Source organism: Malus sylvestris, chromosome 10 (genome assembly GCF_916048215.2).
Source record: "Malus sylvestris chromosome 10, drMalSylv7.2, whole genome shotgun sequence".
Classification (NCBI taxonomy): Eukaryota; Viridiplantae; Streptophyta; class Magnoliopsida; order Rosales; family Rosaceae; genus Malus; species Malus sylvestris.
Genome location: NC_062269.1, coordinates 25,807,443 through 25,835,377, shown reverse-complemented (window position 1 = coordinate 25,835,377; position 27,935 = coordinate 25,807,443). Strand labels below are relative to the sequence as shown.

General features: G+C 38.9%; 5 protein-coding genes across 9 annotated transcripts; 2 read left to right on the top strand and 3 right to left on the bottom strand.

Annotated features, from left to right (window-relative positions):
• Positions 1-10,435: 10,435 nt before the first annotated feature.
• Positions 10,436-13,740, top strand: LOC126586933 (uncharacterized). Of its 3 annotated transcripts, none has more exons than XM_050251890.1 (14): positions 10,436-10,629; positions 10,833-10,949; positions 11,211-11,285; positions 11,380-11,481; positions 11,616-11,696; positions 11,793-11,911; positions 12,009-12,110; positions 12,215-12,331; positions 12,523-12,591; positions 12,698-12,764; positions 12,929-12,982; positions 13,065-13,154; positions 13,266-13,349; positions 13,463-13,740. In XM_050251890.1, exons 1-14 carry the CDS (start codon positions 10,603-10,605, stop codon positions 13,574-13,576), a joined length of 1,218 nt encoding a protein of 405 aa, XP_050107847.1. In that variant the 5' UTR covers positions 10,436-10,602; the 3' UTR covers positions 13,577-13,740. The 3 variants fall into 3 exon arrangements, with proteins under 3 accessions (XP_050107847.1, XP_050107849.1, XP_050107848.1); XM_050251892.1 differs by having other exon boundaries at positions 10,438-10,629; positions 11,229-11,285; XM_050251891.1 differs by having other exon boundaries at positions 10,438-10,629; positions 11,226-11,285.
• LOC126586934 (uncharacterized hydrolase YNR064C) lies at positions 13,590-16,939 on the bottom strand. Of its 3 annotated transcripts, XM_050251893.1 has the most exons (13): positions 16,637-16,917; positions 16,487-16,541; positions 16,254-16,309; positions 16,056-16,156; positions 15,844-15,913; positions 15,607-15,676; positions 15,410-15,466; positions 15,249-15,316; positions 15,083-15,163; positions 14,773-14,850; positions 14,517-14,672; positions 14,036-14,188; positions 13,590-13,879 (listed from the first exon to the last, which is right to left on the bottom strand). In XM_050251893.1, the coding sequence occupies exons 1-13, from the start codon at positions 16,793-16,795 to the stop codon at positions 13,793-13,795; spliced, it is 1,191 nt and encodes a 396-aa protein (XP_050107850.1). In that variant the 5' UTR covers positions 16,796-16,917; the 3' UTR covers positions 13,590-13,792. The 3 variants fall into 3 exon arrangements, with proteins under 3 accessions (XP_050107850.1, XP_050107853.1, XP_050107854.1); XM_050251896.1 differs by lacking the exon at positions 13,590-13,879 and having other exon boundaries at positions 14,042-14,210; positions 16,637-16,939; XM_050251897.1 differs by lacking the exons at positions 13,590-13,879; positions 14,036-14,188 and adding an exon at positions 14,229-14,329 and having other exon boundaries at positions 16,637-16,938.
• A 1,718-nt stretch (positions 16,940-18,657) lies between these two features.
• LOC126586935 (uncharacterized) lies at positions 18,658-22,032 on the top strand. The gene is made up of 9 exons (XM_050251898.1): positions 18,658-18,824; positions 19,051-19,123; positions 19,213-19,292; positions 19,679-19,781; positions 19,893-20,049; positions 20,245-20,373; positions 20,622-20,708; positions 21,343-21,387; positions 21,685-22,032. The coding sequence occupies exons 1-9, from the start codon at positions 18,710-18,712 to the stop codon at positions 21,883-21,885; spliced, it is 990 nt and encodes a 329-aa protein (XP_050107855.1). The 5' UTR covers positions 18,658-18,709; the 3' UTR covers positions 21,886-22,032.
• Positions 21,936-23,481, bottom strand: LOC126586936 (ubiquitin-like-conjugating enzyme ATG10). Its single transcript, XM_050251899.1, has 5 exons — positions 23,269-23,481; positions 23,100-23,168; positions 22,803-22,902; positions 22,582-22,679; positions 21,936-22,310 (listed from the first exon to the last, which is right to left on the bottom strand). The coding sequence occupies exons 1-5, from the start codon at positions 23,464-23,466 to the stop codon at positions 22,299-22,301; spliced, it is 477 nt and encodes a 158-aa protein (XP_050107856.1). The 5' UTR covers positions 23,467-23,481; the 3' UTR covers positions 21,936-22,298.
• Positions 23,482-24,987: 1,506 nt separating this feature from the next.
• On the bottom strand, positions 24,988-27,644 carry LOC126585831 (rhodanese-like domain-containing protein 4A, chloroplastic). Its single transcript, XM_050250387.1, has 4 exons — positions 26,864-27,644; positions 26,363-26,465; positions 25,568-25,810; positions 24,988-25,322 (listed from the first exon to the last, which is right to left on the bottom strand). Exons 1-4 carry the CDS (start codon positions 27,562-27,564, stop codon positions 25,275-25,277), a joined length of 1,095 nt encoding a protein of 364 aa, XP_050106344.1. The 5' UTR covers positions 27,565-27,644; the 3' UTR covers positions 24,988-25,274.
• Positions 27,645-27,935: the final 291 nt, after the last annotated feature.

The following is a 27,935-nucleotide window of genomic DNA, read 5'->3' as shown; positions in this document are numbered from 1 at the left end:
ACATTCGACCCAAAATCGTTTTAGGTGAGTTTCTAAACTTTTTTAGAGTGTTTGCTGTAATTTAGGACTGATTTCTGTTGAAAACAAGCCTAATCCAAGCTCTGCATCAATCTGGGCTCTTTTTGCATAATCCAACAAGTTTCCAGGGTCGGTGGATGGCCACAGATGGTAGTCACCATTAGGTTTAACGGCGACAACAGATGTGTCGTTAGAATTAATTGGATCCTCTGACAACAAAGGTCTATTTTGTACCTCTTTCTTACATTTTCTGACAACAAGCATGTGACTCCAACAATGGCAAGTGTGACGTCTACTCGCTGAACCACGGTGGCGCGTTCGCCGGTGACGGTGTAAGAAACGACGATGCATCTTTCAACGCGTGATGCCACCGTGGCGGCGCATGGCAGTGTGTGCAAAACTCTTTCAATGTTCTAAATCACATGACGCGCTCAGTTTGTGCAACTCATGTCTAAAACGTGCATTCGTAGGATCGAGTGAGGTTAAGTTGGAATTTGGTAAGGAGCCTAGCGAGGTGTTACAATTTCCATATCTGTGAGTAAATCCCTTCAAAAACGATGTTTTCAAATAAACTGTTTTTGATGCATAAATAGTGGTCTTTGATGAGACTTAATAAGAATTATGAGAAGTGATGTTTAGATATGACTTGGATGATTTATTTTCACCACATCGTCATCATGCACATTTATTTTTTATAGCTAGTTACGTCCGTATGATATTTGCAGGTACTAATATTTCTAGTAAATGCTAGATGGGCTAGTTGATGCTAACTATTGATTGGTTGATACCTTTCCACCTGCTTGGTATATTGTACCATTTGATGCTAATATTATTGATTGAGTACATATATGAGTTAATTGTTTTTACATCATTTGGTTGATGATTGTGATTATATATTAGTAGATACTATATGTAAATTTCAATTATATATATATATATATATATATATATTTTTTTTTTTTTCAAAATAGAGGTTATTATATTTGAATGATTAAATTTTACGATCCACTCACGTTTTGTTTTTCAAACCCTTTAAGAAATAGTGAGAAAAATGAGGCTTTTAAAGCAAACAAGTGGGTGTGGCAGTAAGGCGGTTCACATGCATAGTTTGGTGTCCACCTTTCTACATTTTTATCTGGTTTGTAATAATGCATAATCACACTTTTGATTGTGCTAAGCACTACACTTAATTTGTGTTAACCGTTGAACTACTGGTAGCTTTGGATTGATGCGATAATAATAGGATTGTATCCCTTGACTTAGGTTGTTTAGGATTTGCATGATAGTTGAATTTCCAATTAATAAAAAACATTTTGTTCAAATTTATTCATATCATTTTCTCCTGATTAGAGTAAGTCCACCAGAGTGAACTTTGCCCAGCACCCAGTCCAAATATCAAGCTGAGGATCATAGAATTCACTCCAGCCCGTCAGGCTGCCTGGCACCCAGCCCAAGCCAGGCAACAGACCAACCCATTTTTGACAGACCCAAGAGCCGGCCTATTTGGCTGGTGCGTGGACTGGACTCGCGCTTGGCAGCGAGTAGGGGACAAGGGGGCAAGCGGTGTCAGCCCACTTATGTTGCAGTGACGTGGCTTGCTCAAAGCCGTTGGATTTCCAACGGCTAGTTTTTCTACACTGTTGGATTTCCAACGGTAACAAAAATTTAAATTTTACTTTTAAACTGGACTATCTGATCACAGATCAACGGTCCACGTTCCCCCCCCCAAAAGAAGGGCCCAACGGTCAGATTTATGACCGTTGACCACATGGCAGATCCTTAGCTCTTGGATTTGAATATTTTTTAAATCCAATGGTCCAGATTAATTAACTACATTAAAATTAATTAAAAATTATAAAAAATACATAAAATTTAAAAAAAATATAGTAAAATGTAAAAAAAAAAAAATTCTATAAATACCCAACCTTCATCTTCCACCTTACACCACATTTCAATATTTTCTACACTTTCTATACTATCTACATTTCAATATTTTCTACACTTTAAGAGAAAAAATGTCTTCGTGAAAGCTCATTGAAGATGTTACGTTGTGTGAATGTTAGGTTCACACTACTCATGACCCGATTACGGGTAATAAGATGGATAAGCGAGAAATGTGGAGTAAAATTACTAAGGCGTTTTGTGATGTACATGGAAAAGACGCCAGAACTAGTCAAGGTCTTCAAGGTCGTTGGAAAAAACTCAACGCATCCTTTACTTGTTGGAAAAACGCCATCTCTCATGCTTCTGGTAACCTGCGTAGTGGGACAAGTTTAGCGGATCAGGTGACAATATTTTTATTTATTTATATGCATTACACCCACATCAATATTTTAATTTATTTAATTTTGTATGTAATTTTTATGTTATTTCTTATGTAATTTTTATATGCATTCCACCCGCATCAAAATTTTAATTTATTTAATTTCTTATGTAATTTTTATTTAATTTCTTATATCATTTTTATGTAATTTATATGCATTCCACCCACATCAATATTTTAATTTATTTATTTGTGTTACACCCGCATTTTTTAACACTATCTTATCCCACATTTTTATAGACACTACAAGCTCAAGCATTCTACAATTCAAAGAACCAGAACAAATCATTCAACAAATAGGAATGTTGGAAAATTGTCAAAGATTGCCTTAAATACAAAATTGTGGCAACCGGTGCAGATGTTGTCATGCACGGTATGGGTCTACATAGTTCTCCAAAATAAGACACGGTCGAACAAGAAGCCAACACATTTCAAGACACGGAAGGGACGCCTGAACGAGTGCCCTAGACCCAACCGACTCGTCAGTCCCTCAGGCCTCAAGGTAAAAAGGCATCAAAGAAAAAAGGTGGTTATTCCAAAAATGACTACACTAAATATATGGAGGAACTTGCTCGCCAAGGTGAACTAAACATGGCACGGGAAAAGGCTAGAGATGAGGAAAAAGTTGCTGCTATGGCAGCAATAATAGTAGCTACTGAGGCCCGTGATGCGGCGGCTGAGAGACAATGAGAAATAGTTAATCGAGAGAGCGAGCTGGTTAGACAAGCACTTCATCAAGAAAATGAAATGCTTAAAGAAGAAAGGATGGCATAAGCAGATCGTGACACTATGAGTAAGTCTCTAGTAGGACTGTCTCCGAATTCAAAATATTTTTGGACATTGGAAAAAAGAGATGTCGTGCGAAGGAGGCGTGCAAGAGATGCGAAAACAAGTCAAGGGGGCTCTAGCTACACAAATCATAGCAATCAAGATCCTAGCACCACATATCCTAACTCCAGAGACTTTGTATAATTTTTATGTAATTTCTTATTTTTTTAGAATTTTATTTAATTTCTTATGTAATTTTTATGTTATTTCTTATTTATTTTTAAAACTTTATTTAGTTTTATTTAATTTATTATGCAATTTTAATGTAATTATTTATTTATTTTTGTACTTTATTTAAACACATGAAATAAGATTACATAAACTCACCAAATAAGATTACATAAACTCACCAAATAAACTTAAAAACAAAACACACTACATAGAATTACATAAACTTAAAAAAAAATACACTTTATTCTTCAACCACAAGCCTCATTTTAATTATCTTTGCCTTCATGCAATTCCCACTGGTGCTCAATCAAGTCATTTTGGCGGGTTACGTGCCAATATGGCTCTTGCACATCAGTGTACTGCTGAACGATCAATTCATTGTAATGTCCATCGTGTTCCAACAGCTCGTGTTGCACGAGATCTTCGGTCCGGTCATGAGCACAGTAGATACGTGTTCTTGAATTGTTCATCGGATCCGGCTCATATTCATCGATGGCATCAGAATCATACTCATCTTCAACAATCATGTTGTGGAGAATAATACACGTCATCATGATGGATCGAAGAGCCTCGACATCAAACATTCTAGCTGCAGCCTTGATAATCGCCCAACGAGCTTGCTGGATACCAAAACAACGCTCGACATCTTTCCTACACCCTTCTTGACATTTTGTGAAGTGTTTTTCCTTTTTAGTTTGTGGATGTGGCACTGTTTTGACAAACGTTGACCACCTTGGGTAAATGCCATCTGCAAGGTACTATGATCCCTTGTATTGGGTACCATTAACCCAATATGTGCATCTTGGCGATTTTCCTTGTAGCAGTTTGTCGAACACTAGGGATTGGGCAAGGACATTTAGGTCATTATAAGCTCCTGGAACACCAAAAAAAGAAGGCCAAATCCATGTATCAAATGAAGCAACCGCTTCCAAAATGATGCTTTTGGCTCATTTTCTGTCGTCATAAGCTCCTTGCCACGCACTTGGACAATTTTTCCAAGTCTAGTGCATGCAGTCAATGCTTCCAATCATGCCAGGGAAACCTCGCATCTCCCCCTTCCTCAGAAGCCTTCGCATGTCCCTTGGCGTGGGTGTCCAGATGTACTCATTGGTGTAGAGGGCTTCAATTGCAGAGCAAAACCACATCAGGGACTCCAAAACAGTTGTTCTTCCCAACCTCGCGATCTCATCCACTTGATCTGCAGATGCTCCATATGCAAGTATTCGCAAGGCAGCCGTAATTTTTTGCTATGTAATAAGACCTAGAAAATGAAAAGTGTTTATACCATATTTAGGGCCTCGTATTTAGACCTCGTATAAATACTCGGGGGACTTAAATGTAATTATGTAATAAAGGAAGGGGCAAATATGTAATTAGGGGATGAGCCCTTATTCTATAAAAGGGCCTCCTCACCCTCACAAACCCTAAGTCTTTCCTATCTAGAGCATAGCTCTCACATTCTCTCTCTCACAAGTACTCTCAGATAAATACAATCAGTGTGGACGTAGCCCAAACCTTGGGGTGAACCATGATACATCTTGTGTTATTTACATTACTTGCAGATTCACGGTCGGATTTACGTTGTACCAAGACCTCCGGTTTTGTGCATCAACATTTGGTGCCGTCTGTGGGAATCGACACGAAAAGTTATGTCGGTTCTCTCTCAATTTTTCACCTCCGCCGTGAATATGCAAAAACCCACATAAAGATACAGACACAGAGCTCTCTTTCTCTCTCTCAAACTTCGAATTTACAAAGTTGTTGCCATATTTTCAGTCTGTGATCTGAACCACTGTTATGCCCATAACGGAGGATACTACCATGACAGCCCACGAAGTTGAGGCCCATATCCATCTAGTCAGTCGCAGGCTCTCCCTCTGATGTCGACGGGGTCAAAGTCGAAGGAAGGATAATCAAATCTATCATTCAATCAATCACCAGATGAGGAGAAACCACTACCACCTTTGCATTAAGAAAAGTTGCGACGACTGTTTGCCCTAAAGATCTCCCAACTGCGAGTGCCTCAGTATTTCGTTGAAGATGTTACAGCTTATTTTCTTTGTTTTCCCCTTCCATGGCTGCTGCTCCTCATATACCTCTACTCAGTCATCATTCTCTTCAGTGCAGTCTTCACCATCGCTTGCTTCCACAGCTACGTCCGCTGCTTCTTCCACCGCAGTCACCATCAACGACATCGTCGCAACTATCGCTCTCTCACCTCCATCCTCGATGCCATCCGCCCAGGTCCCGAGATCCTCAAACTCAGTCCTATCTCGAAACTAAAACCCTGGCGCTGGTTTATGCTCCATCTGTGTCTCCAATGGGGAGTCGGGTTCGGCCTGGTTCAAGAAACCCCGGAGCTTCGCCGTGAATCTGAAAGGAAACCCCAGATCGAGCCTCTTAATCATCGCCTTAGTCGCCATCGCACTCGTCCTCATAGTATCGATGTATTTGGGTACAGAGTCGACGGTGGTAATGGTGCCGTGTTTGATTTTGAAAAGGATGGGTTGGTGTCGATGTAAGTCAATCCTGGGCTCCTGGCGTATGCAGAGGATCCGGAATCGGCAGGTGTGTTGCTGCGGGAGCCTGTGGAGAGTGGGAAGGGGAAGATTCCGAATGAGCATTGGGCGGAGACAGAGATTAGGCTTATGGCTACGGAGGGGCTTCGATTGCTTGACTTGGGTGGCCAGAATGAGATTTTGAAAGGCCCATAAACTCGATTTTTTTCTTTTTTCTTCGTCTTCTGCTTCAAAAGCCGTTTGTTGGTGACTTTTTCTGGTGGGCACTGTCCAGTTGGATTTTTTATGCTCAAGAAGCGGCAGACCTCCCTCAGGTCCCTCAGTTTCACCTACACCATTCGATTTGCCGTCGTCCGTACATCAGCAAACACCATGAAGCAGCTCACCCGTCGTCTGTCCCTCACTGGAGCACTGAATTTTACAGCCACCAAGATGTACGCATGGCAGCCAACACACTAGATCCCAGGAACTGGAAGACATGTGGATCAAATGGTTACAGAAGCAGAGGATTACTTTTCCAAGTGGGGAGACAGGGGTGGGGTGGATTTAAAATATGAGTTGGAGCATCTCATTATATTGACCGCCAGCAGATGCCTCTTGGGTTGTGAGCTACTTTTGTTTTTGTCGACCACATGGAAAAAGGCATACTTATGCTACCAAGGTGCAGGCTTGTGGTGCTGCAATCAAGATGGGTTATCTTCAACAACCCACTTGGACAAAGGGAATAACTCTTCACATGTGTTACCATGCTTTGTCGCACTTATACAACAAAAAGAAAAGAAAGGCCCTCAGACAGCTCAATCACTCCCACAAAAACGAAGCAGAAAACAAAAGCAAAAGCAAAAGCAACGCAGACTGCTTTATTGATTTTTTGAATGATGTAATTTATTTTTCCTATCTTTCGGAGACATCTGTATAAACCCCATCAGAGGGTAATAGTAAAAAAAAAAAGCTCCAACCAGGCGATCAAAAGTACGCCCAGTACTCCACAATTATTCGGTAACCTACCGCTATTAGCACCAACCAGGTGATCAAAAGTACGCCAGTACTCCAAAATTATTCGGCAACCCACCGCTATTACCACCAACTAAGTGATGAAATGTACAACACGTACTCTCTTTCATGCCACCAACTAGGTGAACAAAAGTACGTTCAGTACTTCAAAATTATACATGAGCATCACTCATGCCAATCATACATAAACATTCATAAGCATTACTCATATTAATCATACATAAACATTCATAAGCATCACTCATATCAACATTCATGAGCATCACTCATATCAACATTCATGAGCATCACTCATGTCAATCAGCTTCAAAAGCTTCATTTACAGAGTCCTAGCTTCAAAAGCTTCATTTATAGAGCCCTAGCTTCAAAAGCTTCATTTACAGAGCTCTAGCTTCAAAGCTTCATTTGCAAAGCTTCACCTACAAAGCTTCACCTACAAAGCTTCAGTGCAGGGTATACAAATACCGCCTCCGAACAACCGCCGCTTCGGCCCATACATGGATTCAATTTGAAGTCTCCAGCCAACAGACTCTATTGACCGAAGACTTGAGGGACTACACTATACACCATATATTGGGCCTCAACTGGGCCTCATGAAAAATACTTGGGGGACTTAGCCCATTACTTATGTAGTGAGGAGCGAGCCCTTATCTATAAAAGGGACTCCCTCACTTTCACTAGAGAGCACCCATTGTTCATGTACTGAGGAGCGAGCCCTTATTTTATAAAAGGGACTCCCTCACCACCATTAGAGAGCATCGCCGCCTACTGAGCAACCGCCTCACCGCAAGCATCAACTCTAGCCCATAATTTATGTATTGAGGAACGAGCCTTTATTATATAAAAGTGACTCTCTCACCATTATTAGAGAGCATCAACTCTAGCCCATCATTCATGTATTGAGGAGCGAGCCTTTATTCTATAAAAGGGACTCCCTCACCTTCAAACGCCGCAAGCCGAACCAACCAAGGCAACATAAGCCACGAGCCGAGCAGCCTCGTAACGTGTGCTACTTCTAGTTGAGCGTCATTTCAGATTGAGCACTGCCTCATATCCAGCATCAGTTCAAGATAGCATCTAGTTACTTTGGCCCACACATGGACTGAATTTCAAGTCTCCAACCAAAAGACTCTCTTGACTGAAAACTTGGGGGACTATTGTTTATACCATATTTAGGGCCTCGTATTTAAACCTCGTATAAATACTCGGGGAACTTAAATGTAATTATGTAATAAAGGAATGGGCAAATATGTAATTAGGGGAGGAGCCCTTATTCTATAAAAGGGCCTCCTCACCCTCACAAACCCTAAGTCTCTCCTATCTAGAGCATAGCTCTCACATTCTCTCCCTCACAAGTACTCTCAGAGAAATACAATCAGTGTGGACGTAGCCCAAACCTTGGGGTGAACCACAATACATCTTGTGTTATTTACATTACTTGCAGATTCACGGTCGGATTTACGTTGTACCAAGACCTCCGGTTTTGTGCATCAACAAAAAGCATCCTTTTTTTGCACAAAGTATGGATCATGGTTGCAAATAGCACTCATGATTTTGTCAAACAAATTTCGTTGCATTCTAAAACGACGTCTAAAAACATGATCAGGGAATATGCTATTGGGAATAAAATAATCTTCCAAGAGATCTTTACCTTGTCTTTCCCTTTTTCTATCGAGGTTTGCAGCACGTTTAGGTTTGGCTATCTAACCCATGACTTCCATGACACGGCGGGAATGTGAGGCCCTCTACCTTCTATGGTGATCATCCTCATCATCCTCCATGAAGAAAGCCTCATCTCCACCTCCACCTTCCTTGAGATTGGCCAATTCTGCTTGTTGTCCAACAACCTTTTCTGTTGCTCCTGCAACTGTTTATACACTCTTCTTGAAGAAGACATTGTAATAAGAACTCAAGATTTGAAAATGATGAACAAGGATTCTGAGCTAAAAAGAAGGATTGAGCTTGGTGTGAGGATGGATGTAGTGATGTAAGGTTTATATGGACATAAAAAGAAAGGATGAGGTTCTGGGCAATGCCACGTGGCACTACGTGATTGGTTGAAAATCTTATCGAAATCTTGGCTAAATTATTGTAAACCGGAAATGACACATGACGCGTCGGGATTGGTCAAAAATCTTATCGGAAATCAATCCACAAAATAGTATTTTCGGATAATGACACGTGGCATGACGTGATTGGTTGAAAATCTTATCGAAATCTTGGCTAAATTATTGTAAAACGGAAGTGACACGTGGCGCGTCGGGATTGGTTGAAAATCTTAGCGGAAATCTATTCACAAAATAGTACGTTCGGATAATGACACGTGGCGTGACGAGATTGGTTAAAAATCCTATCCGAAAATAAAACTATTTTATTTTTTTATTCTTTTAGAAAAAATTTAAAAATATTTTAAATGGGCTGGGTGCCAGCGCATTTTTTTAGGGATGGAGATGTATTGGCCTACTATTGTTCATTAGAGTCTACTACTGTTCACTGGAGTGGATAAATAGGCTGGGTACCGGCACAAAGTCCTTAGGGATGAACTTGCTCTTATGGCTTTCTTCATTAAATTAATGGTGTGTCATCATCCTATGATGAGATTGCATCGTTAACTTAGTGTTGGCCATCACATCATGACCTCTTAGCTTCTTGTTATTGGGTCGGGGTGTATTAGAGAACATGCAAGCCAGCATAAAGTTCTTAATCTGTAGGTAAAGAAATTCTAGCCCCGCTCACTTTAAAATTATGGGTCTGTCTTAACTAATTTTAAAACTAAACGACCCACATATATATTTCATTGCTTATGTGTTGGTAGAAGTCTTACGTAAGATAATTCTAGACCATCCAAATTACCCATATTGATGTGAAAACAAGCAGACCCATGCAACATGTTTGACAGTTCGTGACTTGTTAGCTTGGCAAGCGAAATGCCTTATATTTGCTTCTGCACAAAGAAACATATTCATCTTTTGAGAGATTTAAGGAGCAGTAACGTGGAGATCCAATAATTAAGGTCCAAGATCGAGCCTAGTTTAAATTACAAAGTCCACTCCAAATTAAGGGTTCAATAGTCTTCGACACTGCTCTGTTACAAAGTATTAGATCTTTTCATATGATTAATCGTTACTTTATTAAATTTGTTTACTACATTACATAGGCCCATAATTCAACTTTGGATGAAATATGATTATCACATGTCACATATCATCTACGAAAATGCTAATACATACAATCATATTAAAAAGAAAAAGTGGTGCTAGTATTCATACACCTATTTTTACTTTCACATATCCCTTTCAATTTTGGATTGTCAAATTAAATCAATTGAAAAAATAAATTAATAAAAATGTACGTAAAAAATAAAAAACAGTGTACGAATAGTACTTCCAAAAAAAATAAATAAAAAAATTTGTACTGACATCGAAGTGGGTTTGTAACCAACGAATTAGGCAGTCTTCCCGAGTCTTGGCGGCTTTTGAAGGAGACGTGGCATAAGTAGCTTTTTTTTTAATTTGAAAATTGGCTTTTGCAGTTTCAAGAAACGTGCCGCGTCACTTGCTGGACTGCTTTTGAAGCCCCGCTGACGAAACTTTTTAATTAAATTTATTCTCTCCCCAATATATACCACATTATAATCCATAGTTTTTGCTTCCTTCCTTCCAATCACCCTAATCTCATTTCTCAATCTCTCAACATTCATAAATTGTTCTAGTTTTATACAACTTGGAGATGATGATGCTGAAGACCCCAACTTCTGTAAGTCCCTCTTTGCAATAGCTCTCTTAAAATTTCTCGAGTTTTGGTTTCGAAGTATGATACTTTCTTTCTCCCTCTGCGTTCATCATTTTCTTTGTTTTTTTTTTTTTGTAAATTGGTTTATGTGGCTTTTTAATGTCCAATCTTGTACCCTTTTAATTAATTTGGTTTATATTGTTTTTGTTCTTTGCTCCTGCAATCAGATTTCTCACGAGGACCCAAAGAGGAGGTTCTTTAGTTGCAGTTTCCTTTCTACCATTGCTATGCTTTCTGCAGTTCTCTTCTTTGGGGGCCAATTTGTTGTCACTGATTATAAAGAGGTACTCTCCTCGCCATGATTGAATATATATAATTATACTATATATTAACCTTGCTCTTTTTAAATGTGATACATTGTTCATAGTATTGATATTGTTGATACTTCGACCTTACGGTTGTTGATATGGTTGTCAATATATCATCACTAAACCTGACCACATTTAAAAAAAAAGTGCGGTTAACCGCATTGAATAAGTAGTATATATGTATATGCATACAGATTCAGCTGTTCTGCTTAACATGACATATTTAGTTCTAATTAGGCATTTTATTGGCAGAAGTTTTTAGCATGGGGATCGGTTAATGGTATGCAACATACAATTTCGAAAAGTTGCGAGGTTTGTTCTTATATAGCACTTGACTTTTCTTTATAATTTGTATGTACAGTGGTTGATATTTGTAGTTGTGATTGATGATGTCCTACATGTTCAGACTCAATGCAGGCCTGAAGGAACTGAGGCACTACCTAAAGGAATTGTTTCCAAGACCTCCGACTTGCTAATGCAACCGTTATGGGGTCCCCGAAACAAAAAGGTACGCCCGTGTTTCTGTGTTGATTGTAGCAATAATCTTAGGTTTTGATTAAGCAGCTTGAAGAATTTGGTAATTAGGGTTGTAGGCAATATGATTTGAATGTTGATATATGTTCTGCACTCCTTCTGTTTTAGAAATCAAAGTCATCAACAAACTTATTGGCCATGGCAGTTGGATTAAAGCAAAAGGAAAGTGTGAACAAGATTGTAAAGAAGGTAATGGAGAGCACAATTGTTTCTCATCCCGTTGTTTAGTTTCTTCGATCTTTGAATTCAATGGATTTGATATCTCATTGTTATTTGATTTCGCAGTTCATATCAAGTGATTTCGTTTTTATGCTTTTCCATTACGACGGTCATGTAAACGAGTGGAGAGATTTGGAATGGAGTGGTAAGGCCATTCATGTGTCTGCTATGAATCAAACTAAGTGGTAATTGCCCCTATCTATAATTCGAAACTGAAATTTGCACTTGCTCGATTTTTCCTAGTCAGTTCTAGTAACTTGGTCCGCTTCCTTTTTCACATAGGTGGTATGCCAAGCGTTTCTTGCATCCAGATATTGTTTCTGATTACGAATTCATCTTCCTCTGGGACGAGGACCTTGGAATCGAAAATTTCAATGCTGGAAGGTGCTTGCCCAATTCGTACATGATTCATGCATTAATTGATGTGAACAATTGCATCCAAATATTGTTTCTGAGTATGAATCCATATTGGTTTCTTTCATATGCAGATACTTATCCATTATTAGAAAAGAGGGGCTTGAGATATCACAACCAGCACTAGATCCTGACAACTCTGAGGTGCATCATCTTCTTACGGCGAGAGACAACAGAACAGAAGTACACAGGTGTGCTGTCTTTCCGAAGAAAATAAAGAGACTTGCATCAAACCTAATTTGAAATTTGGCCGCAGGATCTAATAATACTCATGTATTCTCAGTATATTCTTCACTATTTGCTTTAACTTAGGTCGAAGTAAACGGTTCACTTTCACATTTCCTAAATTGCTCCAATCTTTTGGTTGGTGATGCATTAACAGGAAGATAAACAAGACGCTTCGTGGTGGAAGGAAGTGTAATGAAAACAGCACAGATCCTCCATGCACAGGGTACGAATTTTGCATACACACATAGATGGGTATAGTTTACTCACACGTGCATCAATCCATGTATGCTGCATGCGTTCCTACACGTCTTAATTATATGTATGGGCAGGTTTGTAGAAATGATGGCTCCTGTTTTTTCACAAGCATCGTGGCGCTGCATATGGCATATGATTCAGGTACGACAAGGTTTAAGTCTTCTGCATTGCTTAATGATAAGATTAGATTCGGTTTTAACATGTATTATCAAAAAGGATGAGATCAGCAGGAAGCTAAACCTCATGTATAATCTGGTTTTTAACAGTTCTCTCGTTTCTTTACCTTTTTTCCCCCTCACAAACAGAATGACTTAGTTCATGCTTGGGGCTTGGATTTCCAGCTTGGTTATTGTGCACAGGCAATTTTTCTATCTTGTAAATTACATTTTCTTCACCCGTTCTATTCTGTGCATTTCTCATGTCCGAATCAATCCTTTACAGGGTGATCGAACTAAAAATATCGGAATTGTTGATTCTGAGTACATTATTCATTATGGTATTCCTTCATTGGGGGGTTCGGCAGCAAACAAGGTCAGAAATTTCGTACAACTCTCTGTCTCTCCTCAACTCGTCTGTTTTGCGAAGGTATAATTTTCGTATGATTTGTTTAAATCACGCTAATGGAGAAAATCACCAATGCAGACAAATGCTGAAGCAAATGATCAACCTGCTCAAAATATAAACTTGCCTAGTTCAGAACAGCCGGTATCTGACCCTAGAACCGAGGTAAGAATTCTAATGAAGTTCTTTGTACGCATAAATATTTCTCCTAGCCCGAAGCTTGTACCGCGAACTTAGGGATTCTTCGAACTCATCGTTCTTACATCTATTATTTTCAGGTGAGGAAGCTATCCTTGGCTGAATTGGAAACTTTCAAGAACAGATGGAAAAAGGCAATCAGAGAAGATAATTGCTGGATTGATGCATTCCAAAAGAACATCACAGCTAAGTAAAAACACGAAGAGATTGATTTTCTAACCAATCAAAGCATCCAAGGGCCCTTTTATTCGTAGCATACATGTGGAATTTGTGAATAATATTCTAATATCACAATTTGTAGCATTCAATTGGTAAAATTTATATATCATCTCAATAATCTATATACTAACACAAGAAACATGGAAGTGGATTTACCCTTTAATTCTCTCAAATAAGCAATTATAAAAGTATCAAAGACCGAAACGGCTTCTTCTGATAATCCCCTTAAGGACTTCCCCAAGTTCTTCGCCGCGATCCTCCTGCACGTGATGGCCTGCCTGAAAATCCCGATAAACAGGTTGCGTAAGTTCTCAAAACTAAAAACCCCAGACAATGGAAGAGGATGGTACCATAGGAATTTCATCAAGCTTATGTGTGCATGTGTGTGTAAAGCTAAAACTTGTGCTGCATATGTGCATAGAAGAGGATGGTACCATAGGAATTTCAATAAGCTTATGCTTAGAATCCTTGCAGAATTCTTCAACGCCGTCATAACTCAACCACCTGTCTCTTTTGCCCCAACAGACTGTGGTCGGAACTTTCCAGTCTTCATCTGTTAGTATAGTCTTCATTTCACCCACATACTTCTGCCAAAAGCAGCATAAGAAACTGCATTAGCAGCGTAATAACCCGGTTTAGTGAAAAATTGATTATGCTTTGAGCCAAACTCTAATACAAATCCAGGGCCCTATACGGTGGCCATCACCTGTTTCCCCTCAGGGCTGGCCCTGCATAATTTAATGACTGGCATTGGACTTCTATGAACACAAAATTATGTGAGATGTAACTAAAACATGACGGTAGGGAGGAAATTGGCCACTCATAGAACGTTAAGAGGAAAATCGGCAGTAAGGTGCACAAGCAGGAGGGAAATCGACGAAATACTAAAGTACAATATATGATAAGAAGGTTCACCTTCAGCTCTTTCTTCATGGCCCTGCTAATTGCATTTAGTGCAAAACCGGAGGCTCCAGATGTGAGGTAAGGATTTCTGTAGACCATAGCATCGTCCTCTTTCATTTTGTAAGGTCCGGAGCTTTCCAAGGCTTTATCACTAGCCCTCAGAGGATCCTGGTCGATCATCACACAGAGTACGTTAATGAACAAGTTTACATTGGAATGATATTCTCTTTTTTCTCGGCAACCAAACAGAAAATGCATATTTTCTTACCTGAGAAAATATTTCACCCAACAAAAAGTTGCTGAAAATTGACAAGGTTGATGGAAGGTTGGCATGCTTCTCTGTTAGCTTTAATAAAAAGAAAAGATAACATTATCTGCCTGAATAAGTTTACAATGCAGCAAGACAACACTATAACATCCATCATAATTCTGTTTCTAATCTTCAGATTTCTTCTTGAGAAATAAGACACCGATTTCTAAATAAGAAAACCTTGCGAAAACTCCGCAATTTGTTCAAAATGACAAAGTATGAGTAAAAAAACGAAGAAAGAAATGGTGGATTTTGCGAGAGTACATACCGGAGGATTTAAGAGTATTAAGTTGTCAATCGTTTCCTGATGACTGCTAGCGTATTTAACTACAACCGGCGCAAAGTATCCCTGAGAGGCACATTAAAGATCAGACTTCTTTTCAATTGCAGGCTTTGAATTACATGTTTATATATTCACTGGAGAAACAAAATACCTGGACAACGAGCGTGACCTTGTTAACAGTAACTTCGTTTATGAACGACTCCAAGGATGCTACAAACTCTGCATAACCATGAAAAAAACTCGACGACATAAACAAGAGTAATTTTTGCATTTCTGCCTGACTTCGTAAGAGATAAGACCGAAAACAATTACCATTCATAGTGTAGTCAAATCCATATTTGGGTTGAGGCTTATCTGAAAATCCAAAGCCTGCAATTGAAGGCAGATGCAACAAGCAACTGATCGAACTGCTTTTCAAGCGAACCAAAAATAGAATTGCACGAGTAGTTCACGTTGAGAATTTCAACTGCATTCAGGATATAAGCTAAACTTGTGATCTTGATTCTTACCGAGCCAATCAAAAGCAATCGCGTGATAGTCCTTCGAAAGTATGGGAAGAACTTTGCGGTAAGAGTATGCCTGATGATTTGAACACATTCATGAATAAACAGAAGATCAAGACATAGATGGGAGCTTGAAATTGGATTTCACAAGTTAAAACATGCGTTTAAATCATACAGATATACAACAACACAAAAATTGTAGAAGGCTTCCTGTCCTACTATGACAAATTACGACTGACTCACCTGAGAAGGGAAACCATGAATTAATATAACTGAAGGATTATCAGCACTTCCGGATTCAACGCAAAACCATCTATGGAACAAAATCATATATACAGAGCATGTTTCAATTGGTAAGCCCTGCAAATAATCCAATCTCAATGTCTGTATTCCACAGAAACATATAAACAAAAACACTATACTATCAAATGTCCAAAGATAATTTATAAGTTCACCTGAAAACATCAGTGGAGGCCTGAGAATCAGCACCCATTGCGAGTCCAAAAATCGGGTCTTTTGCCTTCTCGCCGGAACCAAAAGCAGCGTAAGCTTTCACCTAGAGGAAAATCAAAGTTATATATAGTTTAAGCATGAGATAAACTGCAAGTTGCTTTCAAATGGTTAAATTAAAGAAAAATAGGAAAAGGACTCACGATCTTCCCTTGCTTAAACCATTCATCAGAAGGACTTGGTCCATCAGAATACTTTCCTGCCAAAACACCCATATTTCCACTTTAACTTTATAAACACACACAATAGAGACTAGTGAGAAAAGAGAGTTGCTATGAGCACTCCGAAAACAGTCATCCTGCACGTCAAGAGCAGGATGACATAATTGTAGCGCAACTAACAGCTCCCTCGAAAAATGCCAGAATTAAGTAAGCACCTCCACTAAAGGAAAACCCATCACCCACTTCAACAGGAGCATCAATGTAATAATCCTGGCAAAGAAAATATAGTCAGAAATCAATAAATAAAAAATACAGCAATTAACATTACAAAAGTTAGAAACAAAGATCAAAGAAAGAATCGTTACATCCTGGCCGCTGGATCTGCAGGTGAATTTGAGGGGCTTCTTGTGGTGGTTGGATTTAAGATTATTACCAACAAGTGATAGGGATGATGCAGGAATATGGTTGTGAAGTTGACGAGCATAATAACATAGAGAAGGCGTTTTGGCTTGCGTTGCTGCCATTGCTGCTGCTCAGTAGTTGGTGGTTAATTTGTGTAAACTGTAATAACGGTAGCAAATTAGCAATGGCTGGAGAGGGTAGTTGGTTTAACCGCTGATATGGTTGCAAGTCATAAACTGAAAAATTAGTGGACAGGGTAGTTGGTTTAGGATAGACATTTTCTGGTCCTCATCTGCTGTGTAACACCATACACATATTCCCAAAGTTCCAAGTTTTATATTATGAATTTGGTTGGGATTCTTTAGGGAAAGAAAAATTCTACCAACTGTTAATGCATGCAGTCGACTATTACCATTATTAGTAGTTGATTATTTTTGAACAAATGATATTATCTACACTAAGGAAATGGAGGGCTAAGTCTTATAATGGGCTAGTAATAATGTAATTATGTGAGCTTTGATTATATCCCTAAACCCTAAACCTTATTGCTTTTAGTATTAACAATTGATTCAAACACGCCACATAGTACTACGATCTAATGATATTCTTTTTCACTTTTAAGTGAGAGGTCTTAGGTTCGATTCTCGCCAAAGACGAAGTTGAACCATATTATTATGGCAAGTTCATTATTATGTACTGACAAAGAAAACAATAAACATATTACTAGCTGAAGAAATTCACTTTAAAACCATATTTTAGTGCCTCTACTATGACTCCTTCCCTCTCTCTCCCCCAAAAATCACTAAACTTCTGAAACCCTCCTTGACGTCGGCCTTTGGCTCCGGCTTGGGGTTGGGGCAGCCTAGTGCCCTCCCTTCCTCGCCCTTCTCCCTTCCTCCCTTTCTCACCATCTCTCCTTGTTTTTTCAACCTCCTCCATCTTCCCCTTTCTTCCACCCTATTCTATTGGTTTCCACCCTTTCCTCCGATTTCCCCCACTTCTTCCCTTCCCAGCACCTTTTTTCCCCCTCCCCCTCAATCTCTCACCCCAACCACCCCTTTTGCTTCCCCATTTCAAGCTTTCCTCTAGTTTCCTTTTTTTCCTCCTCTGTTTATGGTTTTTTTTTCTACACTACTCTACTTTTGCTTTACTTTGGCTTTCTTTGAGCTATGTCTCAATTCCTTGGGTTTTGTCTCAATTCCCCTGAGTTTGTCTCAGATCAAAGCCTTTATGCACCTCTCTTTCTCCGATGCTTATTTTCGTCGCATGTCCTCAATTACCAACCACTGCTACTCAGTCCAAGTGCTTCTCCTTGGCATCGTGCTTGGATTTAATGGATGTTAAAGTGCATTTAGCACTATTTTGTAGGATTATGGGAGCACTCATTGCGTGGGTGGCTCGCTCACCCCCATTTTTTGTTGATCCAATTGTTTCGTTTGGTTCGTTCTCTTGGTGGTGGTGGCCTTGCATTGGAGGCGTGTCGACTAACTTGGTGGTGGATGCTGGTTTCCTCTCCATTGTTAGGATTTTTTGTTGTTTCTTAGTTGGGTCCTTTTGGGCTTTCTGTTGTATTTGCTTTTTCCTGTTGGGCTTGTATTTAGATTATGTGCTGCATTTTGGGCTCTCTTTTTCTTGTACTAGTCTTTTTATTTAATGAAAGTAACTTAGTTTGACAAAAATAAAAAAACCCATATTTTTTATACAATTGACATATAACTCAAAACAAATCCAAACTGTAGTGAAATTCAATCTCGAAAGCATAAGCAGACCCACATCTACTATAGCCAATGTAATTAGGGCTACGTTTGCAACTTAAACCATTTAGATGTAAAATATGTGTATAGATTGTAATCTTTTTCAAGGTTTTAAGTTTTAAAGCTAAAAAGCATGAAAAACCAAAGCCCAATCCAAACCTTGAACTAAAATTTGTTATGTTGTTGACCCAATTACAGACCCGACCCAATTGAAACCGCCAAGAGCAAACTACTCAAAACGGGTTTAGCCTCCACTAGCGATGTGCAGACAGAGAATCAGATATGGGGCTTCAGCTTCTCAAGCTCCCAAATCACACCGTAATCTCCTGCCGTTTTGCAAGAACTAGTTCAAGCTTCTCTTTTCTCTTCTCGCAACCCAACTTACAGGAGCTCGCTGGTCCTTCTCTCTTCCTCTCCATCTGATTTTATTTTTGTTGCTATTATTTGATTCTCCAAGTCGAAAGTAGCTTAATTTTCATTGGGGAATTTTCACAAGCACCTGGGGTGCTATCATTTGGCTCTGCATTATTTTCCTTTGCATGGCAATTGTATTATAAAGTTTTTCATTTTTTGTGGTCTAACACTTGAAATCTCCAATTCTTTAAACTGGGTTTTATGTTCAGCGAGATGGGTCGGAGTGCCAATGCATAGAACCTTTGCTTCTGTGAAGTTTGCAAAGGCTCAACCACCAAAGAAGTAAGCTTTTTAACCTCCAGACTAATTTATGAAGTTTTCTTTCCCATAATTATATATTTACTATTGTGTTTGAGAAATGACAATTTTAGGAGGAAGAGGCTAGATGAGGTATGCCTCGAGAGGTTTCAACAGTATAGTCGAACCTTCATCCAGTCATGGATCTTACAAGGTGAGCATTACAGTTGAATTACAAAGGTCATTAATAGAAAGAAGGGAATATGCACAAATAGAGCGGTTATATCTTTGAATCGAAAAGAGTAAATACAGCTTATTGTTGGTTTAGTATCCCCCTATTCTATTTTGATTTTAAGTTTATGACTGGTTTCATTTTTGCATATTTCTCTAGAAAGAAATTTGGGTAAAGATCTAAATTGGTTTGTAGTCAACTTCAGCATATAAAATTCAGGATTTTTGTCACACTCTGACTGTAGTATATGCTCGTGAAAATCTGTTTTGCACAATACTTCATCTTGTATATATGCTGAAACTGCTGTTAAATATATATAACATGGTAGGGACTATGGAGGTAATTTTGGTTCATGTTTACTGGTGTAGGGAAAGTATTTGTGGATGGAAAGGTAGTCAACAAAGCCGGGACTCCAGTCTCGGACAAAGCTGTTGTACATATAATGGCTGAAGTCCCAAAATATGTATGTAGGTGATTACTTCACTTTGACAAACCAACTTTCGCTTTGTTTATGCTGAAAATTTGGTTGTGCTGTAACTTCAGCGAGACCTGTTCTAATTTGTACTTATATTGTCCATCCAGAGCAGGACACAAGTTAGAAGCTGCCATTGAACAGCTAGGCATTGATGTTTCAGGCAAAGTAGCTCTTGATTCTGGGTTGTCAACTGGTGGATTTACTGACTGCTTACTTCGGTACGGTGCATCATTTGTTTATGGAGTTGATGTAGGTTATGGACAGGTAATACAATTATTAGGTAGTAATTCAAGTTTTGTTCCATTAATTGAAAATGTAGGTTTATCAGTAGGGTTGGAGGTTCTATTTTTCCCTCTAATTTTCATGACTATAGAAATGAATATCGAATGGAATTACCATGGGCTGTGCCTTACTTCTCTCTGATATTCCTATACTCAACAATTGATTGCTTATCATTAGGTGGCAGAAAAAATTCGGACGCATGAACTTGTTAGCGTGATAGAAAGAACAAATTTAAGATACCTTCCTGGACTCCCTCAAAAAGTTGACTTGGTGACTTTGGACCTCTCTTTCATCTCCATTCAATTGGTATGCTTTCAAAGACTTGTAAATGTATGTTGTTATCTGGTTCTTTGGCTGTTCCAATCTCACTTTTATTTTCTGTTACGGGAAATTCCGAGGGTTTGTTGCTTGTATAATTCTGTATGTTCTCTATGTGCAATTCCCCATGGAAAAAGAATATACTTTCTAAGAAATTTGGAGGCTAGGTAGCTTTTTTTCACTATTATGCCAATGGATTTTACACTTGGTCACGGGTTCTTTTAATTTGGAAGCAGGTCATGCCTGCTATAGTCAATGTGATGAAGGAAGAGGCGACACTGGTCACCCTGGTTAAACCTCAATTTGAAGCTCGCAGATCACAAGTAAGAGTCTTACATCAACCCATTCTTACCTTTGGAAGCTATTTCGATTTATTTTACTTGAAATTAGAAAGATAGCAGAGATGACAATATAGAGGAGTTACCTTCCTTATCCGGGCTACAACAGTATGCCAATGCAACTACTATTTGATTTAAAAAAAAAAAAAAAACCTTTCGAACAAGGAAATCATGAAAAACATTGTGCATTTATATCTGGATGTTTCCAGAATAACGAATATTTCCTTTGCATTTATATGCACCACTCTGTATAAGAAAGTTGTGTTGCTTTTATCGAACTAACTTTTCTCTTCATACTAATCCTTGCATAAAACTTAAGGCAGACTCTGATAGGTCTACATTTATAAGTTTTCTCTACTCTTTATGTTGCTCAATGCACGGAGCAATTTCTACGTAATTTACAGATAGTTTGGATTGTTTTCTGTGTAAGTCGCGTGTTGGCTTTCGGTACTTTCAAGGGTGGAAAATCTAGAATATTCTAATTTCAAATGCACAATGATGAGATAAGGATCGATGTTGTCCAGAAAACAACAACAACAACATCATCCCCCAACAAAGCCTTGTCCAGAAAACATTGTAAGCAAAAGTTTAACAATTCAGAAGTTCATTTTCTTTGCAGGTAGGAAGTGGTGGGATTGTGAGGGATCCATTAGTCCATCAAGAAGTAAGCATTTCTTCCTTGTTTTTATCTGGTTTCTTTCAGCCTAATATCTAAAAGAGAACAAGAATCCCTTTTATTTTTCACCATCTTGTTAAGTCATAATTGTTTTTTAGCCCTAACCGAGGCCTAGTGTATGCTTCCTCGTATCTGGCTGTTTCACTAATTGTGAGTTCATCGGCTTCGTGATAATGCAACATAGTTAGCAAATTGCTAAATAATGGTACTTAATCAATTAATCACTGAATTCGATTAATGTTTTGATTGTTCACAGCCTGATATTGATTAAGTTTTGTTGTATAGGTTCTTGATAGGATTATCAAGGGTGTAGAGAATTTTGGATTTAGCAGCAAAGGATGGATCGAGTCTCCACTTAAGGGCGCTGAGGGCAATACAGAATTCCTCGTTCACTTTACTCGGACAGCTAAGAGAAGTGAGGATGAACGTAAAACGTTAAATATGACAGAACCTGTTCATTCTCCCGAATCTGCCATTAAGGAGTAGCACAAAACGGAAGATAGGGTTAGCAATCCCAATTGTCCTGGGTCCAAACGTTGTTACTTGAAATCATCAATTAGCTTATTTGAAAAGGTTTTTCTACAATTGTAAGGATGAGCAAACTGCATAATGCGATCTGATATTTCGGGTTTACTTCCGGTTTACTCCAGTATTGTGAGGAAGACAGAGTTCTGCATGATTCATTGAACATATTTTCTTCTTCAATTACAACTTTTATGATTGTTCAGCATCTCAAAAGGGATTCTAATGCCAACCACTTGACCTACAACCGAGAGCCAAGATACCAAATATTGTTCAGCCGCAACTCCATTTTTAGGCAGAGAATTATCACCAAGGAAAAGCAGCTTCATCCACCCACTGGTTCCACATGGATGCAGCTTGTACCATGGTCTCTTCAACTATGGATGCTCCTACAAATACCATATATGTTCAGATGTTTGATTCAATATTGGCAACTAGAAAGAATGTGTTTCCTTTATATGTTCTAAATTATTCTAATCTACAGGATGTGGATTTGAAGAACGGACACACTGCCTTGGCCAATTGACCTAACTTGGATATGCATCGTTTATACAAATCTTTGCAAAGTAACTCTAACGGAACAAAGAAGTTTGGCAAGAACAGAAAGCAAGCATCGAAAGATAAGTGAAATGATTGCGACGGAGATTGAGGAATACGTACCTCCTGAGTTATAAATGTCCATTTTGATTCCAGTAAAACCTTCGATGAGCAGGCAGGTAGGTCCTTTTCGATTTCTTCCAATGCCAAAGGCTGTCCATCTATATATATCATTCAATGTTACGAAGATTAACACTTGCATTTTACTAGCAAGAATCAACCATGGATTCCAAAGCGATTCACTGAATTTTGCTGCTTAAGTTGCTGATAACAGGTTAACATACCGATGTAGTAACTGCGAAAATACAGCACGGGAACCCGATATGAATCACTGTAGACTATATGGAAGTCGTGGTAATATACTTGAGGACGACTGGTCTCAACCTTGCAAATAGGAAATACAAAAAATGGTAAGATGATTGAGTTGCGGCAGGGTACAAATGCAATCAGAGAATTTACGCATAAATGGCAATGCTCGAGAGTCGTCCACGGCAACAATGCATCAATGGTTGGAATCGTCGCTTAGGCGTGAAGGACTGTCGCTAGCAAAATCCTTACAATATGGTCAGCTATATGCTCACCAGAGTGGCATTATCTACGGGCTCAGACCCCTCTTCTTCCTCAGTGTGATTCTCTTCATTAACATCTTCCTAAGACAGATAATTAATTAACAAAGTATGATTAGCAGAGTTGACAAATGTTAATCCGAGAAGCCGCCTGTCTTAATACCCATTGACCCACGTGTCCTACCTTGCTTGACCCGAGAAGGCAAATCCTCTCCAATGACAAGTAGCCCCGCTGCTGCTGCAACTGAGAGAGATGAGGAGAAGGAACCCAATTCCATGGAGGAAAGGGGGAGTTGAATTCTTTCCAGTTGTCCGCAAAAGCACGTGCTGCGACATAGAAGTCACGTGACGAGAGGGCTCCATCCCATCCCAAAACCTCCATAAAATTCGTTTGATTTCCTTTCCTTGTAATTGAGAATTCAAATCGGGTTTGAAATTCTTTACTTCACATGTCCTTCAAATTTCAAAACGATTTTTATTACAAATGGTCCTATAAAATTGACCTATCAAATCAATATGATTTCTGAGGTGAAAGTTGATCAATGTAGTTCTTGAATATAAATGCTTGAAATTAATGTCATCCTTCTGTTATAATTCCGTCAAAACTTCTGCTACCGGCCTTGAGCATTTTTATCTTAGAATAATTTGTTGGGTTCAGTCCATTGGGGAAAGGTTTTGTGAAAGGATTTGCAATGTTTTGGCTGGTCAGGGCGGACTGTGGCAGAGAAACTTAAATGATTTTTTTGGATCCAAGTAGGACTCATATTTATGTCACATCAGCACACTAATAGAAATTTTGATAAAATTCTAATGAAATAATGAGGTTGATGTGTAGCACTAATATTCAGAGACAACATCGGTCAATTTTAGATTCTTAATAAAGTGGATCAATTTTAGAGAACATTTTGAATGTTGTTTAATTACACGGGATTTGACACCCATTTTTTCTAAGGAAAACTAATGAAAATGGCTTGAAAACTTTGAGTTTTAACAATAAGGACAAAATAAAGGGTAAAATGAATAGTACTAGGATTGACTTTTTAGTGTAAAAATGTGGTTTTTCGTTAAAGTGAACAGTACCATGAGTTTTTCGTTAAAACTCCCTTTTTTCTATTCCTTTTTCCTTTCCCTCTTTCATCTCAATATTACCTATTGTAAACTCATTAGTCATTACTAATCTTTAGTTTGTATCAAGATTTAAAAGACGCTAGGCGCTAGTCTGACGGCAGGCTGGGGCCTAACACTTCGGCGAACTAGACGGATTTAAGTAAATATTTTATATTTCCTGTAAATAAGTGTGTTTATACTTAAAATATATATAATTTCATCATAAACTACAAAATAGAATGACATATATATATATATATATATATATATATTATAAAGTATTTGACTAAAATGAAAACATGGGGAACAAACATATAATGTACGTTCATTTAAGTATTCAACAAGTCTCTTACAATTTATTGAAAAAAAATAAAATGCAAAATGAAAGTTATCTATTTTCTGTTTAAGTGAGTCGCAACTTAGACGGGTCTAGGCGGGCGAGGCTGGTGCCTAGACGGTCTAGGCAGGCACCTCAGCAGGTCTAGGCACCCTTTTTTAATTTTCAAACGTTTAAGCATTAATTGGAACGGTGGTCAACGGCCTAGCGCCGCCTAGGCGCTAGGGGGAGATTTTTAAAACAGTGGTCTGTATTGATATTTTCATCCACATTCTGCGCACAATGCCATATGGTTGCACAATTACAAATTCATAAGGAATTTAGACGGAAATTTTCATTTGAACTGAGACTGATAACGCGATTGATCGCAGGAGCATTGTTCAAAGGGGTTTTTTTTTTTTTTTTTACTTCCACCAGAAAGGTAACATTTATACATAATGCAATGCAACACCACATGGATGATTTGTGCAATTTCGAATGGTTTCATAACTCGATTCCGCTGCAACGATAACCATGGGACAAATGTTAGCTCAAATACACAATACACTTATTACAAAATATACAGCTGATACGAAAATTCGGAACTAGAAATTTACTGCTACTAAGACATACAACGCCGGTCATTTATCAATAACCTCTCCTCGATATGATGAATATAGAACTAATGATCGGCAAAACTTGTGAAAATTTATGCTTCGCCCAACCGGAGGCACCACTTCTGAGCAAGACAAGTCACAGCGTCGATCTCAGGGCTTCGATGGAGTTGGGGAAGATGGCGGTTTCAAATCTGGATACTGCATCGGAAACAACCAAAATGAAAAAAGTACATGAACAAACAGACATGACCCTATTGGAAAAGAAGTTTGAAACTGCCAATGGATTGTGCAAAATCCACCCACCAACATTGGTCAATGGAAGCCATAACGCTAGAACAAATGAGATTAAACCATCTTTTAAGGTAAAGCATACGGTGTCGATAATTAAGGATATGTAATCTTTTGTAACTAGTAATTGTTAATGAGAAAGAAACTGAACATACGCTTGGGTAGGGAGAGGATGATCTAGAGCCATTTTTCATTTGTGATGCGGAGTCTGTAGACTTGGTTGTGCGTCCATTGTCTGTCGTTTGACTTTCTCCTGTGGACAAATTTCTGGAAGTGACAGCACCATTGCTGTCTTCCTTTCCCCGAACAACTCCGTTTGTCACAGTTTCTTGTGAAGTTTTAACCTTCTTCTTGGGGTATATATGCATAGAAGGTGGCAAAAGAGTTTCTTGTGATTCCTGAGGAGGAAAAAGGTAAACACATTATCTAAGAAAACATAACCGGCCAAAACACTTTAGCAACTCCTCGTGTTAAAAGTTGAACTGCAGCTTCAGAATTCTTATACGCACTCGTCAAACAGTCTTTAAAACACCCTAGAAGCAATTTCATACCTATGCAGTAAATCATTTCACTAGTCAACTTGGAAATTTTGCTTTAATTAGGTCGTTATCGGTACAACAGAAAAACTTAAGCAGTCAGAGAATTCAAATTTTCCCATATGCATAATGTATGCCTTTATAACTTTTTATGGTGCTGGTACACATATCCAGAAAAGGAAAAATGTTCCTCACTCTAGGGTTATAGGGTTCTCTACTACATTTGGAATTCGGATGGCTCCATCAGAATCTTACACATCCAAAATTTTTTACGAAGATTCAATCAATCAAAAAACATTTCAACCACATTCTCCTGAACAGCATCAACACAAAGGCTGTCTCAATGGAGCTAGAGTTCAAATTAATCGCAGATAACGTGAAACGGAAACTAGAAGAAAAGAAAAAGACGCTTACCAGCCACCCTTTTGTACCTCCAACCCCACCCTTGATTGCATAAGCCTCTTTGAAACCATTCTTGAACAGTAACTCAGCCACTTTGATGGAAATTCCATCAAAACTACCTTCCAACAAGAGAAACCGATACTGAGATTACACATACCTTTAAATCCAAAAAAATGAAATAAACTTATCTTCCTTCCACGAGATGTCATTATGGCGGTATTTAAGCTGGCTTGGGATACTGTCACACTAGCATCGGAGGTAAGTTTTTCTCCTAGAACTAGACACTCATCGTAGACATAAACTATCAATCCATATCTAAGGCATGCTTGGGATTGCTTCTGAGTGCACTTTTAGTGCTTACTACGTTTTAAAAAAACCCCTCCTTGGTTGTAGAAGTGCTTTTCCAAGGAAGCACTGGGATTTTTAACATAAATTTCTTTATGTTTATAATAAAACCACTTCTAGCATAAATTCAAGTAAAAGATGAAGCTAAAGCAAAATCTTTATACTTACTTGCCCAGAACACAAAGCACAGTCTCTGCTGGGTTCGCAAACCTCTCCAAAACCCTTTTCACAAACCCAGCTTCGTCATCCTCCGAAAACGGAACCTGCACAGTACCCTTGTTCAAAATCTTCAAATTCGGAGACTTCAAGTATCCCAAGCTCTTCTGGTCTCGAATATCCAACAGCTGAGCATTCGGGTCGTCCCGGAGCTTCCGAAACGCGTCAATGACGAGGACAAACTTGTACTTTCTCAAATACGCCTGAACCAGAGGAATCACAACCAGCCATACGAACGTGCACCCAGCAACGAAAAACGGGTTCCGATTGAAAAAGTCATCGATCGAGACCAAGACTGATTCCAGGTTTATTTTGTCGGAAACTTGCTCCGGTGCGGAGGCTGCGGATTCGGAAGCGAAAGAAGGAAGGGCAAATGGGGTGGTTGCAATGAGCTCGGTGAGGAGTGTTGTGAGTTGGGTTTTTGGTAATCTGTGGGGAAAATGAGTGGGTTCGAGAAGGAAAATTGGGGTCTGAGGAGTGTTTTTGGTGGAGGGAAATTGGGCGTGGGAAGAATTGGGTGGCAGGGAAGTGGAAATGGCGGGAATGGTGGTGGTTTGGGGAAGAGAGGTTGGTGGAGAGGTGGATGGTTTCTGGGCTTTGAGGTGGTTTTGGGGTGGTGGAGAAAAGGAGAGGATCATGGAGAGGGACTCCATTGGAGAGGAGTGAGGGAGATGGAGAGAGAGAAGATAAGGCCAAGAAGGTAAAGGATGATCAATGGAATTGGATGGTGGATTTTGGGTAGTAACAAAAGCAACCCATGACCCAAGAGTTCAGCCCAATTTATGTCTATAATTTTGATTTTTGGGTGGCAACGCAATTCACTCCTTTTTTTCTCATGACATTTCTACTTGTTAGACTTTTTTATTTTTTTACAGACGATGGCGTTAGTATGTCAAATTTTTAGTTGTTAAAAGAAGAAGGCTCGATGGGGATTGAACACATCACTGCGGTAAAATGTCAATCGAACAAATCAAAATGTAGAACACAAAAATAAAGAGTGCATAAGGAGGTAATTAGAGTGTAT